General features: G+C 38.0%; 2 protein-coding genes across 12 annotated transcripts; both read left to right on the top strand.

The window, feature by feature from the left end:
- Positions 1-665: 665 nt before the first annotated feature.
- On the top strand, positions 666-5,792 carry LOC110807962 (Pentatricopeptide repeat (PPR) superfamily protein). Of its 11 annotated transcripts, none has more exons than XM_088215082.1 (5): positions 666-2,644; positions 2,744-2,844; positions 3,069-3,186; positions 3,281-3,338; positions 5,572-5,792. In XM_088215082.1, the coding sequence occupies exon 1, from the start codon at positions 753-755 to the stop codon at positions 2,583-2,585; it is 1,833 nt and encodes a 610-aa protein (XP_088071208.1). In that variant the 5' UTR covers positions 666-752; the 3' UTR covers positions 2,586-2,644; positions 2,744-2,844; positions 3,069-3,186; positions 3,281-3,338; positions 5,572-5,792. The 11 variants fall into 11 exon arrangements, with proteins under 11 accessions (XP_088071208.1, XP_088071201.1, XP_088071203.1 ...); XM_088215075.1 differs by adding an exon at positions 4,508-4,604 and having other exon boundaries at positions 3,069-4,264; XM_088215077.1 differs by adding an exon at positions 4,497-4,604 and having other exon boundaries at positions 3,069-4,264.
- Positions 5,793-6,790: 998 nt separating this feature from the next.
- On the top strand, positions 6,791-11,866 carry LOC110807928 (selenium-binding protein 1-like). The gene is made up of 7 exons (XM_022033235.2): positions 6,791-7,158; positions 8,777-8,972; positions 9,654-9,881; positions 10,133-10,364; positions 10,676-10,783; positions 10,905-11,177; positions 11,345-11,866. The coding sequence occupies exons 1-7, from the start codon at positions 7,014-7,016 to the stop codon at positions 11,624-11,626; spliced, it is 1,464 nt and encodes a 487-aa protein (XP_021888927.1). The 5' UTR covers positions 6,791-7,013; the 3' UTR covers positions 11,627-11,866.
- The last annotated feature ends 270 nt before the right edge of the window (positions 11,867-12,136 follow it).

Here is a 12,136-nt window from a genome sequence, read left to right as displayed (position 1 = left end):
ATTGAGTTGAGAAAAAGAGTTAAGAATCACCACAGGCATTATTGAAAGAAGAAATTCTATGGTGTCTTGGAAATATTATGCTCATGATAAAATTTATAGTATTTTATCATTTAACATTCTGTAATCATATGATAACATAATCATTACATGAAAATGGTAAATTACTGTAAAACAAACCAGTACCTAACGAGTTTCTGAGGGCAGAAAATTATGAATTAAAGATCCATTGGATGATAAGGTTGCTACATAATTCGTGCATGAAAATATGTTCCAGTTGAGACAGGTTAGGGTTGCAGAATTCAACTGTACAAGCAGATGGGGTTATAAATTTCACATCAGGATTATGTTTGGAAGTAACTAGTTTGTCAAAAAATATAGCTGACTTCTTTGTAGATTTATATATAATATTTACATTTTTCAGTAAAAAATAGAAATCAGAACTTAATCTTTTCTTTTTTTTTTTTTTCAAAAAATTAACTAATTTCTATATTATTTTACTAAATTTAGTGGTAAGAGTCAACTGCACATTTAATTTTAAAATACTAACATGTGAAATTTTTAATTTTAATAAATTAAAATAAGAAATGAAAATAAGAGATTATAGCCTAAAAAATTAATGAATATAGTTGGAGTTAAAAAAAGAAAAAATATATATATATATATATATATTCGTATATAATCAAAATTTTCACGGAACAAGAAGGCTATTTCGTATGAGCCGCCGGGAAGAAACATTTACAAAAAGGTGATGAATGCTAACCTCTTACTATCTTCAAACCCTTCAACTCTGTGCCAAACATCGGACCATCTCCACCGCCAAGACCCTCCATGCGCAGATCCTGAGGCTTGGTTTACACCTCTTTGGCCCTTTACCCAACTCCCTGATCGATGTTTACGGCAAATGCGGCTTCCTTCGCGATGCCCTGTACTTGTTCGACGAAACGCCTCACAGAGACCATGTTTCCTGGGCCTCAATTCTCACTGCTTACAACCAAGCTGACCTCCCAGGCAGAACTCTCTCCATCTTCCCCACCATGTTTTCTCGTGACAGCTTGCATCCAGACCATTTCGTCTTCGCTAGCCTGGTTAAGGCCTGCGCTAGTTTTGGTGCTATCAGGCAGGGCAAGCAAGTGCATGGCCGGTTCATTGTTTCGTGTTTTTCGGAGGATGATGTTGTTAAGTCGTCTTTGGTTGATATGTATGCAAAGTTTGGATTGCCTGATAGTGCTCGTGCTGCTTTTGATTCCATTGAACAGAAGAATTCGATTTCCAGGACAGCAATGATATATGGATATGCTAGAAGCGGAAGGAAGAAGGAAGCAATTGAGTTCTTTCAGAGATTGGCAGTTAGGAATTTGTTTTCCTGGACTGCTTTGATATCCGGGTTGGTGCAGAGTGGGAATGGGATTGAAGCTCTTTGTTTGTTTATTGAAATGAGAAGAGAGGGGGTTGGGATTGTAGACCCTTTAGTTCTTTCGAGCATTGTTGGTGCTTGTGCTAATTTGGCTGCGCTGGAGCTTGGAAAGCAGGTTCATGGCCTTGTTATCCGTATTGGCTATGAGTCTTGCTTGTTTGTAAGTAATGCATTCGTGGACATGTACGCCAAATGTAGTGATATATTAGCAGCAAGAAGCATCTTCCATGCAATGCAGCGTAGAGATGTTGTTTCTTGGACGTCAATTATAGTCGGGATGGCTCAGCATGGGCGAGCTGACAGAGCATTGAGCTTATATGATAATATGGTCTCAGCTGGAATAAAGCCAAACGAAGTGACCTTTGTGGGATTGATTTATGCTTGTAGCCATGTCGGGTTGGTCAAAAAAGGCCGTGAGCTTTTCAAATCAATGATTGAAGATTACAGAATCCGACCTTCATTGCAGCACTATACATGCTTGTTAGATCTTCTTGGTAGATCGGGGCTCCTCGATGAGGCTGAGTCTCTACTTCAAGCAATGCCATATGAGCCTGATGAGCCAACATGGGCAGCCTTCTTAAGTGCTTGCAAGCACCATGGGAACACCAAAATGGCTATTAAGGTGGCTGATCATTTATTTAACTTGAAACCAGAAGACCCTTCAACATATATACTCTTATCCAATATCTATGCTGGTGCTTCTATGTGGACTAGGGTATCGGAGTTGAGGAGGAAAATGGGGTTACTGGAAGTCAAAAAGGAACCAGGGTATAGCTCCATTGACATTGGGAAGGACAGCCAAGTGTTTTATGCTGGAGAGACATGTCATCCTCTTAAGGAGGAGATATTTTGTTTGCTCAAGGAGCTGGATTCTGAGATGAGAAGAAAAGGGTATGTTCCTGATACCAGCTTTGTTTTACATGACATGGAGCTGCAAGAGAAGGAAAGACAGCTTTTCTGGCATAGTGAGCGGTTGGCTGTGGCCTATGGGCTGCTTAAGGCTGTTCCGGGAACAACTATAAGGATAGTAAAAAATCTTCGCATTTGTGGGGACTGCCATACTGTTCTAAAATTCATTAGCGACATTGTGAAGAGAGAAATTATTGTTCGGGATGCCACTAGATATCACCATTTCAAGAATGGAAAATGTTCTTGCAGTGATTTTTGGTGATAGCATATGATTGCCGTGGGAATCTTGTCTTGTTTTCGTATAATTCGTTGATCTTGAAGGTAATACAAAGTCCATGCTTCTCGCAAGTATTTTTTTCGTGCTTATTGAATGAATCTTATGTATGGTTTTTCATGAATTCAGACTCTTATTTTATGTAGGTTCTTTGGAGATTCCGTTTGATGCTTGCCTAATCATCTCCTGGAGTTCACCTTCAATCTTTGCTTCACTCTTTACAGAGAAATCGAGTGGAAGATCCCAGGTATCTGTAGCAAATTTAACAAGCAAAAAAACCTTTTGAGTCCTCATACCGGTTAATTATATCCCATTTAAGGGCAAACTATTAAAGTTGAAAGAAAGGAGCTTTAGGAAAACTAAGGCTCTGTTTGGTTCTTGCAAAAAGTTACTTGAAAATAAAAAAAGACAAGATCTATGTTTTGACGGTGATACTTTCTTGTGGCAAATAATGGAATCATGTAATGGCAGAGCATCACGGGACGGTGAGGTGCTGCAACAAGTGTCATGGGCACGCCAGCCCAATGGAAGTCATGTTTGGCACCAGAGAAAAAAAAGCTCTTTCTCTGTATCACCTTCCTTTACTCAGGTGAATTCCGTATGGTATCTTGACGCTCTCGCATGATTTTTTCACTTGTCCTTTCATGGTTGTAGATGGATGTTTGCTATGATTTCTGCTACAGCTTATAAGAGAGGGCAAAGAGAAGCAGATGCTGGATCTTCGCTCCGGTGCCTTTCGAGGTTAACAATCACATATTAATATTAACTATTTTTTGGGTTTAAATTTGGTCCTGAAATTATTGAAATTTTTTTTTTTTTCTAATAAAATAAACACTGGAAGTTCTTCCTATTTTACAGTGAATTAAGACTACAATTACAAAGAATCCAGGAAAAGAAAAAAAACAGATATTGCTACAATGATTATGAACAATATGAGGGGAAAAAATTATCTTATGGTTCTTTAGATTAGATGGTACATTTTTTCAGTTTCAATAATCGCAATATATATATATATATATGTGTGTGTGTGTATATATATGTAGCGCCCGGAGAAAAGGGGCCGAAAAAAAAAAAGAAAAAAAAAAGCCACGTCGGCAGCCACGTCAGCAGGCCCGGTCAGCAATCCCGGCCAACCGGGGCCTGCCACGTGGCAAGACCACATCACTCCGGAACAGGCCACGTTGGCGATCCGCGTGGGCGCGATCGGACGACCCAGATTTAATCAAAAACGAACGGTCCAGATTAAAACAAAATGGACGGGTGAGATCAAAAGGCAAGGGGTTATAAATAGAACCCCCACACCAGACCACAAACCCTAGCCGCCTGCCGCTCGCCGGAGAAGACAAACCAGAAGCCGGCCGCCGCCACCCGCCGCCGCGCCGGGGAAATTTCCGACCGCCGATCGAGGTAAATTTCATACCCCCGACTCGTTTTTCCACGCAGATTCCTCCTGTGGCCAAATCAGAGCCAAAATCCCGGCCAAAGACCAGCGGCGCCGCCGCGCCCCTTCTCGGTTTTTGCCTCCGACGAAGCCCTTCCCGGCCTCCGTTTGATGCAATTTTTATATCACCGTGATCACCATTCTTTTCTCTACAGGTTGACCGGAGCCGAATCACCAAAACACGAACCTCGCCGGAGAGCCGTCGCACTCGAGAGCGCCGCCGCCGGTAAGCTCCGTTTTTCCGTGATTTTTTGGCCCCCCGAGGGCCCTAGGGTTGTTTTCTCGCAGGGACCGATGCGAGTGTGGCCGAATTCGGCCGGAAACGGCCGAAAACAGCCAACCCGAGGCGAATCGCCGCCGCAAGCGGCGGCGCCATCGCCGGAGCACGGCGGAGCCGCCGTGCCGGAGTTGCGATATTGGCCAAAAAGGGGCCCTGAGCCTAATTTGAGATTTTTTAGAACACGTACAGGTACCGTTAGTGCGTTTCAGTTCCCCGGGAAAAATTCAGGGAAAATTAGGAACAGCCTGTAGGCGCACTGTGAATCGTATTCGAATCCCGAAAACAAGTAAGGACTCCTCACCCTATTTCCTATCACGGTATTAAAGTTCAAAATGATAAAACGGTATTTCTTGAATTAACGAATGTGTGAAATTGCTTAAGGTGGCTAATGGAGCCCGAGTCTAGTGTGATTGGTGATTTACTGTTATTTGGCCTGTTTACAGCTTTAAATGCAAAATGAGGTTTGATGTGTTCATTTTACAGATTTGTGTGCATATACTACGTTTTTATTAACTATGGGTTGAATGACTGAAAAACTGATACTGTATGTTGTCTGTTTGGCATGAATTACGATTTGCTTGTTTAAATGTGAATTGATGATGCTGACTGAGGGAAAGGAAAATGAAAGATTGTGTAGACTGATAATTGTATTATGGGGGTCAGCCTGACTAGATATCCTGGGAGATGGTGGACGGACCGGGTCCGTAGGGAACCCTACCGGGATTGTGGTCTCACATGCCGGACGGGGTATGGAGATCTTATGGTTTTGGCGCCCATACCGGACGGGGTATGGGGACGGCCCGTTTCACCCTCATACCGGACGGGGTATTGAGGTTTATGGTTTTGGCGCCCATACCGGACGGGGTATGGGGACGGCCCTGGAAACTGATTATGAATGTTAAAGGTTAACGGGTAGCGGGACCCCTATGGACCCCCACGGATACTAGTAGGCTGGTAAATGAGAAAAAGATATGTTGTATAATGATTGAATTACAAGAGGCGTGATAAGTGTTATGTTTTACAGCTTATATTATTCCATGATTATGATAATGTTATTGTTTTTCTTATATTGTTTTCATAAATTCCACCGAGGTAAGTGGATGGTAAAGGTTTTATCATAAATAAAAGGATTTGTTGTAAAACATGCTCCATGGGTCCTTTGTGTTTTCTACCCACCTTTACCTCCGTGACGGTGAGATATCGTGATGTTCTTACTGGGCTAGTGTAGCTCACTCCTTATTTAACCATTTCAGATCAGGAAGACATGGTTCCCGAGCCCGTTCCGCAGGAGAACGACGAAAGGGATGCCTAGAGACTCTGTAGTCATACTCATAGCTTTATTTTCGAGTTTCTCTTTTAGTTAGTTTAACCTTTTATATTTTAAGTGCGTTTTTGGTTTTCGTGTAAGGGATGTTAACTGAAATTTTGATCTCGCTTCCGCATTTGATATATTTAAATACTCATTTCATTTTAATATTTTTAGGGTCGTTACAATATATATATATATATATATATATATTATGGTATACTTTTTTTTTTTTTTTTTAAATAATGATTATGAATAATTGAGGACTGTATTTTAGTGGTGAAGTAAGTAAATAACTAACTAATAAATATGTGAATTGGGCTCAATGATTGTGTTCTTCCTTAAGAAACCAATATCCTCACGTAATATGAAAATCACTTCTTTTCATAATGGAATTTACGTGTGGGCACACGCCACTGATAAACTAGTCCAAAATTTTCCAACATAAATTATTGACATTATATTTTAAAAATTTTAAAATATGATGACACCAATTCAAATCGGGTACTACTAAAAATTGAAAAAATAATACGTCATGAAAATAATTAATTTTAAAAATAAAGATACAAAATTTTATGTAGACAGATTAAGTACAGAATAATAAGTATATTGTCTTACACGGCGGGGGTGCCGAAAAAATATGACACACGACATCAAGAACGTGGGCGCTCCGACAAGCCGCGATTTCCATATCTCCTGTTAGCCAGAGCGCTACGTGCTAAATCCTTATCCGTTGGATAAAATAATGGACGGCTAGGATTTTCTTTTATGTTAGATTAAAATAACAGTGCCCTACTTAATTCTTATAAACAAATAATAGTTTTAGTTTATTATATTCTAATCTACAGTAATTCTACCAACTGAGTTATATAATTATGAATCTTTAGAACTTAATCAAAATATGTAATTTGAGTATGTTATATATGATAGAATGTAATTGCGGATTATGTTATATTTATAAGTTTAAAATTAAAAAAATTAAGAATGATTGTCCGATAGTTACATAACTAATTATAGATTTACTATATCCCCGTTAATACGAAAATAAAATTAAATTATAATTTTTTTAAAAAAAAAAAAATAATAGAGTGGATTATTTATGGTGATCCTTAAAAAACCAAAAAAATGGAAGCGGGGATTAATTGCCGCACCAGCCAGGTACAGTTAACCTGGACACATTTTCATTGACTGGTCTGTAGCGCTCGGTAAAAGAAATACCACCATTCTCTTACACTCGCTCTTATATCGTCTATAAAATCACAGAGCCCGAGAGAGTGACAGAGAGAGAGAGGGAGTTTCGCTGCGACAAGTATTTCGCTATCAAGCGTTTTTTCGGGTTTTCGGCAGCGGAGGAGGCGATAGAGACGGAGAACACAGAGAGATCGAGAGATGGCGACGGATGTAGTGGTGCTCCAACATGGTGAAGTAAGCAATGGAAACGCATGTTGCAAGAAGGGACCGGGTTACGCCACCCCGATTGAGGCCATGTCTGGACCAAAAGAAGCTCTCATCTACGTCACCTGCATCTACACTGGTATGTCTGTTTACGTATATTGCTTTCGCCTGATTTTTTTCTTACATTTTCTTCATCATTTTCCGTCGTGATTTTTAACTTTTTTTTTTTTTTTTTTTTTATGATCTGCTATCTCTGTATTGATTTTGTCTTTGCTTCTTCTTCTCTCGTCATATCAATCTCCTCTCCCTGTCGACACTTTCTTAATTGTTTAGATCTCTGCTTCCTCCTGATCTGTGATTTGTTAAATTTGAACATTTTTCTTCTCGATTTATCTTAAAGATTAACGAAGGGAAAAGAAGAAAGACATGGAATCCCATTGAATCAATTTTCGAAACTCAGGAATTTAAACTATTTCTCGGATGGTTGATTTATTTTATCGTGTTGACGACTGCGATCGGACACCACTTTTTTGTTTCTTCTCTAGGAATCAGATTGCGATGACTGTGGTGCTCACAATCATCTTTTCTTTTTTAAAATTGTTTTAGTGTATATGAATATTACTTGTGCGATGAGAATTTCTCAGTGGGTCCCACGGGGTTCCCACGTCTTCCCTTCCAGAACTTTACACCATTTGCTCCTCCTGTCAACCTCTGTATTATATAAATATTATTGTTATTTTAGGATATAAAGATAAGATAATCATCATTCCTTAAAGAAAAAAAAAACAAGATAAGATAATCACCAAGGCATAAACCCAAAAAAGAAAAAGATAAGATAATAAACCAATAGAGTGCGGCTCAATCAAAGCTGAGTAGTTTTCTTTTCATGAAAAAAGGATGATTTATTGAGCAATGGATCGTATTTTACCCAATAAAATTGCTTTGACAAGTTTTATTTATTTTGTTTATGTATTGGGAATTCAAAGGGGCCTTTTTATAATATTCTAATTTATTATAATTTAAGATTTGATTTACTAATTTATTTATTTGTAAAACCGATAAATTTTTTTCAACGAAATAAATATTTTGTGATAATTACATTTTTTTAATTAAGATAGTTGTAATTAGTTAAAAATTTAAGTTTTTTTTTAAATTCATCAAAAAAAAAAAAATTGTTTTGGAGAGTTGAAGTTTGTTGAATAAAATATTACTTGAAATTTTTTAGTTGAATTAGGCTGTAGATGACATTGATATGAGCATATTTTATGCACCAAACCTGCATTCACTTGGTTATGCTTTTGACAATTTTAAAACTTTTACGTTCAATGCTCGAGTGCTAATTAGTGGTAACATGATTTTTTAGAATGTAGTATAAAATTATTTAATTGATTAGTGAAGTTTATTTTTCTTTCCTAGAAGCTATAACTTTGTAGGATAATTAATTGATTAAAATCTAATTATTTGACAATGTAGAACTAAAGGAAATCAAAGGTCGGATCCAGAATGATAATCAAAAGACTTCCTTGACTATAGTTGGGACTTTTGCTTGGGAAAACAGGATCAAGTTTGGTTTTTGATTGATTTATTTATTTTTAATTGTTCATGCAATGTTAGGTCGTCTACTTTTATCATTATATCACTTAAATAAACTATTAGTTAAACAACTTTGGGTCGACTTTTATAAATTGTATGAATAGCATTCTAAATTATTTGACTCATATGGGAGAACACATTTTTAAGATTTCAATTTCATGCAGGAACTGGTATACAGAAGCCTGATTATCTGGCAACGGTGGACGTTGACCCAAACTCTCCTACATATTCAAAAGTTATCCATAGGCTGCCTATGAAATATTTAGGTGATGAACTTCATCATTCAGGGTGGAATTCATGCAGCTCCTGCCATGGGGATCCTTCTACAGATCGGCGTTATCTGGTCCTACCTTCACTGATGTAGGAAACTAAAATTCACTTTGCATTCCATTGTTGTTGTTCTGAGCGTGATTCTCTTTCAACCATTTTGAGTCCCAAAAAGGTTACTAGTGTCTTTGTAGATACTTTATCACATAAACCGACATATTTATCTGTGAAATTTCCTTTCTGCACATGCTGATTATCATTTCTTTCCTTTTTTTTTTCTAAGCTAAAAAAGTATATTTCTGGTTTCATCTTAGTCGTTTCACTCTCAATATGGCAGCTGATGAACGAATTTGACATGCATCCTTTAATACACACCTACTAGTTTGATTTCCAACTGACTTTCTTCTTTAGCTGTGTGTCTACACTACTTATTTGATTGCACTTACATGTATTTGTAGAATGCTTCACAGCTGAGATGCCATCTTTGAGGTGAATCAGTCTGTTTTTCAATGATTTCCAGTGTACTAGTAGATAGCATTCTTCATTGTGCTTCAGATTTCAAGAAAAAGTGTACTATCAGATTCGTTTTTATAAGATCCTGAAAATTTTTATATTGGAAGTTTCTTTGAAAATTAAAAATTGCTTTAAAATACGGCAAATAATGTAGAGTAGCTCTGGTTCAACATGATTCTTCAAAAAGCTTCTTATACTCTTCCTTGAATGTGAAGATGTCAATCTCCTTGTTCGGATTTTTAATTCCATTACGTCTAGCAGATCTGGCCGCATTTATGTGATTGATACAAAAACAAATCCAAAGGCACCTGCGCTGCATAAGGTTGTAGAACCAGCAGAAATTGTTCAGAAGACAGGATTAGCTTATCCACACACTTCCCATTGCCTTGCTTCTGGTGATATACTGGTGTCTTGCCTTGGAGATGAGGACGGAAATGCTGAGGGAAATGGATTTCTTCTCCTTGACTCAGAATTCAACATCAAAGGAAGGTAGCTACCGAGCTTTTTCCATTAACAGAATATTTAGCCATGGACGGCTAGTTCATTATGGTTAACAAGGCTTGTTGTCATCATGGATGTGTTCATTTTCAGACATTTAAAACTTTTCATAAGCAATCTGAAAGAAAAAAAATCTATCAATTCTTTGTGCAGTTATAACAACTAAATGAATCGTGTAAAATTGAAACTATAGCCTAACGAAACCTTTTAGTCCTCTTAATTTTCACTATTTCCTTTTTCAGGTGGGAGAAGCCCGGACATAGTCCTCTCTTTGGATATGATTTCTGGTACCAACCACGACATAAAACAATGATCAGCTCATCATGGGGAGCACCTGCGGCATTTACAAAAGGTTTCAACCCTCAGCATGTTTCAGATGGTTTGTACGGGAGGCATCTGTATGTGTATAGCTGGCCGGATGGTGAAAAGAAACAAACAATGGATCTTGGAAGCACTGGCCTCATACCCTTGGAGGTGATTTTGATAAATATAATCAATATACCTCTCTTTCTTATCTGGTCCAAAGACAGTCGTGAGCCTATTGACCATAATGTAGGAATGGATGCCATCTCTTCCCATAACCCTTCTTGATTCCTAGTATAAGTATGTAAGCAGGATGTAATTTCATGTTCTTGTTCCTGACAAATAATTTTATTAGTTTACTTCACTAGCAGTCCACAATTACGCAGCTCCATAAATTGTTATTGTTATACGTTTTTTTGCAACTCTAATCCTTATGGAGATATAGTAGGAATTGGTTGATTAATATGCTTCCTCATATGCAGATTAGGTTCTTGCATGATCCCTCTAAAGATACAGGGTTTGTTGGGTGTGCCTTAACGAGTAACATGGTGAGGTTTTTCCAAACGGAGGATGGATCATGGAGCCACGAGGTAAGAAGTGAATTTTCTTTTTCCTTTTACAGTTAATGTAACCTTGACATCCGTTCTTTCTTGTCTTTACTTAAACTGCCACAGTCCAGAACATTTTTTGTAATCTCCTTGAACACTGCAGGTGGCAATTTCAGTCAAACCCTTGAAGGTGCAAAATTGGATCCTTCCCGAGATGCCTGGGCTTATAACTGACTTTCTGATTTCTCTAGATGACCGTTTTCTTTACTTTTCGAATTGGCTTCATGGAGATGTTCGGCAATATAATATTGAGGATCCAAAAAATCCTGTATTGACTGGCCAAGTATGGGTTGGGGGATTGATTAAGAAGGGAAGCCCTGTTGTGGCTGTGGGTGAAGATGGAAAGACATGGCAGTGTGAGGTTCCCGATGTTCAGGTATGTACCGTCTCCTTTTCTTTTTTCAATCATAAAACTAGAACTTTCTGCTGTGCATTTGTCCTCTGTGAATTCCCGTATACAATATTGCTACATTTTCAACTACACTTGATACTTTAGTCAAAGTGATATGAAACTCAAAAGGTACTTAATTGCTATTCTTGAAGGGACATGAATTGAGAGGGGGACCTCAGATGATCCAGTTGAGTTTAGATGGGAAGCGGTTGTACGTCACCAACTCACTTTTCAGTGAATGGGATCGACAATTTTATCCTGGCCTCATGGAAAAAGGATCCCACATGCTGCAGATTGATGTGCACACTGAGAAAGGTGGTCTCTCCATAAACCCTAGCTTTTTTGTGGATTTTGGAGCTGAACCTGACGGCCCTTCCCTAGCTCATGAAATGAGATATCCTGGTGGTGACTGCACTTCGGATATATGGATTTAAAGGTCACATATTTCAATCTTTCATGCCAGTGGAGATGGGTTTGAGCTATCAACTTTAGGACTGAATAACTGACTGATGTTCATGAAATTTAAAAAAAAAAAAAAAAAAAAACAATAAAAATTGCTTGGGCGGGAGAGGAATAATATGAAAAGTTTTTCTGTAATTATGTTACTGTTATGGCAGGAAGCTTTGATGATAAACTTGATAAAGATTAATGTGATAGCTCTTTTCCTTGTGGAATTTGTGTGTAGAAGTCGGCAATTATCATTTTCATATTTACTTTTAAGATGAAAGTAAAATTAAACAGCGATGAGTTTCATTGATACCGACAATATCAAAAACACAATAGGGAATGACAAATCCTTTAAGAAAAATTGGTTTTAGTTTGAAGTTTTTTTCCTGCGGAAGATCCCAGTTTTGGCAGACACAGAGAGAAGGTGGCAGAAGAGAATGGTACTAACCAAGAACATGATGCCACCTCCAACCAGCTTCCATTGAAGATCCTCATTG

The sequence above is a fragment of the Carica papaya genome, chromosome 3 (genome assembly GCF_054855325.1).
Source record: "Carica papaya isolate Zhongbai chromosome 3, ASM5485532v1, whole genome shotgun sequence".
Lineage (NCBI taxonomy): Eukaryota > Viridiplantae > Streptophyta > Magnoliopsida > Brassicales > Caricaceae > Carica > Carica papaya.
This window is presented reverse-complemented; position numbering and strand designations above follow the sequence as displayed.

What these genes read in the sequence shown, in the direction of transcription:
- LOC110807928 (XM_022033235.2), top strand. Translation starts at nt 7,014, where the DNA reads ATGGCGACGGATGTAGTGGTGCTCCAACATGGTGAAGTAAGCAATGGA. An exon ending in CGTCACCTGCATCTACACTG is followed by an intron (nt 7,159 to 8,776) that starts GTATGTCTGTTT and finishes AATTTCATGCAG; the next exon opens with GAACTGGTATACAGAAGCCT. An exon ending in CTGGCCTCATACCCTTGGAG is followed by an intron (nt 10,365 to 10,675) that starts GTGATTTTGATA and finishes CCTCATATGCAG; the next exon opens with ATTAGGTTCTTGCATGATCC.
- LOC110807962 (XM_088215084.1), top strand. Translation starts at nt 753, where the DNA reads ATGCTAACCTCTTACTATCTTCAAACCCTTCAACTCTGTGCCAAACAT.